Genomic DNA, 5,535 nt, shown 5'->3' with positions numbered 1-5,535 from the left:
TGTTTTTCTCTTTTTCCCTTTTTTTTTTTTTTTTTTTTTGGTGTGTGGATACATCCTGTTCTTCGACTGATACACATGTGTGTGTGTGTGTGTGTGTGTGTGTGTGTGTGTGTGTGTGTGTGAATCAGATTCAGAATCAGAATCAGAATCGACTTCGATTGTCAGTTCCACCCCCATTAGAGGACACTCGTCAGAATAACAGTTAGAATGCGCGATGAAGCGTGCCCGCCAGACCAGTGTGATGACGTGTTCTGGACAGGCCGGTCGCTCGCTCTCGCTCCGCTGTGTTGCCGCGAGTTAGTGTGCTGTGATCATTACGTCTGTTAGCCAGCGCTCGTCTGGTCTGTCCACATTAATTGAACAGTTGTTCAACTGTTCCTCTGTGATGATTGTGTATGTGCTTTTTTTTTCCTGTGTTTTTTGCTGGACACCACGTATCTTATCTACTGTGACTGAACAGCTAGCTCTGTCATTTCACCTTGTGCAGAAAGCTAAGTTGGTTGGTTTCCTGTCTGGCTCTACAAAGCCAGGTGTAGAACAATTGTCTATTAAACCTTAGGTTTATAAGACACTCGTCACACACAGAAAGAAAGTTAACAATGAATAAGATAGAATACAAGGACAAGAAATTGAACTAATTCTCCCTGCTATGAAGTTTTTGGCAGCAATTTTAGACCAAATTTTAAAAACACCCTTACAGGGTTTTTTTTCTGTCAGAACGAGTTCACTGGGGCTGATAGTATTTTGAGGTTATTATTGCTCTCTCTCTCTCTCTCTCTCTCTCTCTCTCTCTCTCTCTCTCTGTGTGTGTGTGTGTGTGTGTGTGTGAGAGAGAGAGAGAGAGAGAGAGAGAGAGAGAGAGAGACTTTTGACGACAAGAGCTCCAAGTCTGGGTGTGAGCGTCAGTTTTCATCATCATCATCGCCATAATGATAATAATGATAAAAATAATTATCATAATTATTATTATGATCATCATCATCATCATTATCGTCTTCGTCATCGTCATCACCTTCACCGACATCTTTATTTTCCCTCTGCATTCAGGGCAAGGAGAGACAGACAGACAGAGAGACAGAGACACAGAGAGAGACGGACAAGGCATCGTGCTGAACAATCCGGGCACAAGCAAAGAGACAAGACCTCCTGGGAGCCTCCCAAGAACCTCACGTCCCTGACACAGCCAGAAGAAGAAGAAGACGAAGCCGAAGAAGAAGAAGAAGAAGAATACGAGTCAAGAAGGAGAAGAGGAAGGAAGGAAAGGAAGGAGAAAAGAGAGAGAGAGCAGGAAGAGAAGGAAGAAAGAAAGAAAATAAGTAAGGCAGGAAGGAGGGAAGCTAGGAGAGGTCCAGGAGAATCTTGTATCCATGGCGGCGCGGAGTGCTTGGAGCACCTGGGTGCTTCTGCTGCAGCTGGGTCTCCTCCTTCGAGTGGACGAGGGGCAGGCTGGTCTCGAACACACGTGCCTGCTGTCCACGCGCCTGCGCGGGCCCGACCCCAATGGGATGTGCGGGTCCCGCCTGTCGAACGTCGTAAGGGAGCTGTGCCGGACCATAGGCAGTGGCTACGCTGGAGGCAAGAAGAGGGCCGGCCCCTTCATGACTTCAGGTAGGGGGAGGTGGGGGGTGGGAGGGTGGGTGGTTGGGGAGGGGGTGAGGAGGGGGTGAGGAGTGTGTGTGTTGTGTGTTGTGTTGTGTGTGTTGTGTTGTGGTGTGTGTATTGTGTTGTGGTGTGTGTGTGTTGTGTGTGTGTGTGTGTTTGTGTGTGTGTCTGTTGTGTGTGTGTGTGTGTGTGTGTGTGTGTGTGTGTGTGTGTGTGTGTGTGTGTGTGTGTGTGTGTGTGTGTGTGTGTGTGTGTGTGTGTGTGTGTGTGTGTTGTGGTGTGTGTGTGTTTGTGTGTGTGTCTGTGTTGTGTGTGTGTGTGTGTGTACGTACGTATGTGTGTGTGTGTGTGTGGGTGTGTGTGTGTTTGTGTGTGTGTTGTGTGTGTGTGTGTGTGTGTGTGTGTGTGTGTGTGTGTGTCCGCGTCATTTCAGGAAATTTCTAATCGCAGGAATCATTGAATTCGTGTGAAGCTTTCATAATTGAATAGTGTGCTCATTTTCCTTTCAGAAAAGTGTAGGTTATATATAAACTTTCTTTTAAAAAAAATTTTGTTATTTTTACTTCATTTATTTTATTTTATTTTATTTATTTTTATTGTTAATGATTTTGATTTTGATTTATTTATTTATTTATATATATAATTTTTTTTTTTTTTTTTTTCTCAAGGCCTGACTAAGCGCGTTGGGTTACGCTGCTGGTCAGGCATCTGCTTGGCAGATGTGGTGTAGCGTATATGGATTTGACCCAACGCAGTGACGCCTCCTTGAGCTACTGATACTGATACCGATACTTTTAGTAACTTGCATGGTATGATTTATTTGTCTAGATATCACCCTTCGTGACCGAAAGATCCCTTGGCAAATACTGTTATTTTTCTTCTGTCTCATCATCTGCTCCGTTTCAATCCGAGTATCCCGTGCACAGTAATAATAATAATAATGGTATTTATATAGCGCTGGATCTTGTGCAGAGACAAATCAAAGCGCTTTAGCACCAGTCATTCACACGCATGCATAACTCTAATACTGTAGAAACTAAAGACAAGGAAGGGCAGGCAAGGGAGGCTATTTTGGGAAGAGGTGGGTTTTAAGGCCAGACTTGAAAGAGCTGAGTGTGGAGACTTGACGAAGCGAAAAAGGAAGTTCATTACAATCGCAAGGTCCAGAAACAGAGAAAGAACGGCGGCCAATAGTCGAGTGTTTGAATCTGGGTATGCGTAAACAGAGTGGATCCGAGGCCGATCGTAGTGAGCGAGATGAAGTGTAGAGGTGAAGGCAGCCGCAGAGATAGGCAGAGATTGTGAATGGATCTATGACATAGAGTGCTGATCTTGTACTTTATTCGGTGTGAGACAGGGAGCCAGTGGAGATGTTGCAAAAGAGGAGTGATGTGCTCAGATCTTTTCTTTCTGAGGACGAGTCGGGCAGCAGAGTTTTGTATGCGCTGAAGGGGCTGAATGGATGAAGCAGGCAGACCAGACAATAGAGAGTTATAGTAGTCAAGGCGAGAGAGAATGAGAGAAACGACAAGTCTAGATGTTGCGTCAGTGGACAGATATTTCCGGACGGCACTGATGCGTCGCAGTTGACAGTAGCAGGACTGACATGTCTGACTGATAAATTTTTGCATGGACAGTGTATTGTCAAGGACAACACCGAGGTTCCTGACTGACGTGGAAAGAGGGATGGATGTACTGCCAAGTTTGATTGTGTCAATTGTGATGGAAAACAGTTTTTGTTTAGTTCCTATGATCATTGCTTCAGTTTTGTCCGCGTTCAATTGTAACTTATTTCGAGTCATCCAGTTTTGAATGTCCAGGAAGCAGTTGGATGTTTCTTGCAAGAGCGACAACAATTTTTCAGGGGTATCACTCTTCTGGAGTTGAGTGTCATCAGCATAAGAATGATGACTGATATTATGGCGGTTGATAATTTCAGCGAGAGGAGCAGTATACAGTGTGAAGAGCACTGGGCCTAAAACAGATCCCTGTGGGACTCCATGTTCGATTTTAACGGGTTCAGATTGGAAATGATCAACAGTGACAGACTGGAATCGATCAGTGAGATAAGATTTGAACCAGTTTAGAACAGTGCCGTTGATACCAAATGTAAAATGAAGACGGGAAAGAAGTCACGACCGGGTTCGTATATCGCAGCCACAGTGCCGGCAGTCGGCGACAGACAACCATCGATGTTAGGGCGCCAGGAGGCCACGCACCAGAGGAGACCCTGCGCTGCTGCTGAGTCACTTCGGTGGTGTTCAGTAGTGACTGTTCTGAATTAACGTACTTAGGACACCCCCTACTAAGCCCCCACACTAACAACAATGATAGCCTAGTCGCTTAGCCAGACTGAGTGAGCGTCTCCCATGGAGTGGAGACCGCCACCACGTCCCTACAACAACAGCCCTCCATGAATCTGCCGACACTGAAGACCTTGACAGGACGCACCCCAAGCTCGGAAGTGGAGGGGTATCGAAACTGAGGTCACCACGAGAGCAGGGCATGAAAGGCCACATAATTTGCGACATTTTTTTTTTTCTATTGATGATGAAGGTTGAGGATGCTGATGATGATAATGTTGCTACAGAGCTCCGTTTAGGTTTTAGACTTCGTGACAAAGCTGTGTACGCTTCCTTTCTGTATGATAGCCCGTCGTTAACCAGGCCCGAGAGATGCAGACACTTGTGGTGTTGGTCAGGAAATTTGAGCAACACACCCAAAGACGCATCCGTGAAGTGGATGATACTCAGCTGTGTGGTCTTAGATTTCCCATTTAAGTCAGCGGCACTACTCAACTCTAGGTAGGAGCCGGCCGCGGGCCAAAAAGACCCACCTCTGCTGGGAATCGAACCCGCGTCCTCCCAGCCGTCAGTCCGCGACGCTAACCACTTCGCCACGGCGGCTGGTCCCTTGGCAAATAGTTGTCAATGAGCAAAAACAATAGGCTTGCGTCTTTGTTGTTGTTGTTATTGTTATTGTTGTTATTTGCGTCTTTGTTTGGCCGCCGTTCCTTCTCTGTCTCTGGACCTTGTTTTTGGAATGAACTTCCCCTTTCGCTTCGTCAGGTCTCCGCACTCAGCTTTTTCAAGTCTGTCCTTAAAACCCACCTCTTCACAAGATAGCCTCCCTTCCTTACCTCTTCTTTGTCTTCAGTTTCTTCAGTTTTAGAGTTTTGCATGCGTGTGAATGACTGGTGTGAAAGCGCTTAGTTTGTCTCTGCACAAGATTCAGCGCTAATACTATCATTATCATTATTGTTGTTGATGTTGTTGTTGTTGTTGTAGTGTTCTCAGTTGTCCTCCTTTTAGTTGCAGACCCTGTGCTGAATGGAGACAGTCAGCAAGGAACGCTGCTGCTAACGAAACGGCAGGCTCTCTCCTACCTGCAGAAGCAGAGGCCGCCCTTCAGTGCCCCGGGCCTCTACGCGGCCAGCCTGCTGCAGAAGCGGAGTCGTGGCACCAAGGGCATCACCTGTGAATGCTGCTACCACCGCTGCTCTTTGGGCGAACTGCTACAGTACTGCAATTAGTGGTTGTCTAGGGTCTGGTGACGAGGGTACGCTGTTGCCTTGTTATATACACACACACTCTCTCTCTCTCGCTCTCTCTGTTTCTCTCTCCCCCCCCCCTCTCTCTCTCTGTCTCTCTCTCTCTCTCTCTCTCTCTCTCAGTTTGCTCGGTTTTCTCATTCTGTTCTTGCTTTCTTTTCTTTTTTTTTCTTTTTACTTTTTTTTTTTTTTTTTTTTTTGTTTTGTATCCCTTCAACAACAATCGCTTTATTTATGGCTCTGTCCACGTTTTCAACCTCCGTTGCACCATCCTCCTAATTATATACATAATCGATGAATCAGTCTCAACCCGTCTGGTTTCGAGTCAGTTATGTTCACGTTACTGTCTTATTACTGTGATTGGCAAACAGAGGAGGGAAAGG

At 46.1% G+C, this 5,535-nt stretch overlaps 1 protein-coding gene across 1 annotated transcript; it reads left to right on the top strand.

Moving 5' to 3' along the window:
- Window positions 1–1,061: 1,061 nt before the first annotated feature.
- On the top strand, window positions 1,062–5,190 carry LOC143283263 (con-Ins Im1-like). The gene is made up of 2 exons (XM_076589445.1): window positions 1,062–1,608; window positions 4,914–5,190. Exons 1-2 carry the CDS (start codon window positions 1,368–1,370, stop codon window positions 5,132–5,134), a joined length of 462 nt encoding a protein of 153 aa, XP_076445560.1. The 5' UTR covers window positions 1,062–1,367; the 3' UTR covers window positions 5,135–5,190.
- Window positions 5,191–5,535: the final 345 nt, after the last annotated feature.

Source organism: Babylonia areolata, chromosome 6 (assembly GCF_041734735.1).
Source record: "Babylonia areolata isolate BAREFJ2019XMU chromosome 6, ASM4173473v1, whole genome shotgun sequence".
In the NCBI taxonomy this organism is placed as follows: domain Eukaryota; kingdom Metazoa; phylum Mollusca; class Gastropoda; order Neogastropoda; family Buccinidae; genus Babylonia; species Babylonia areolata.
This window is presented reverse-complemented; position numbering and strand designations above follow the sequence as displayed.

Coding starts and splice junctions, on each gene's coding strand:
- LOC143283263 (XM_076589445.1), top strand. CDS start 1,368: ATGGCGGCGCGGAGTGCTTGGAGCACCTGGGTGCTTCTGCTGCAGCTG. Junction 1,609..4,913: donor CGGCCCCTTCATGACTTCAG/GTAGGGGGAGGT, acceptor TCCTCCTTTTAG/TTGCAGACCCTGTGCTGAAT.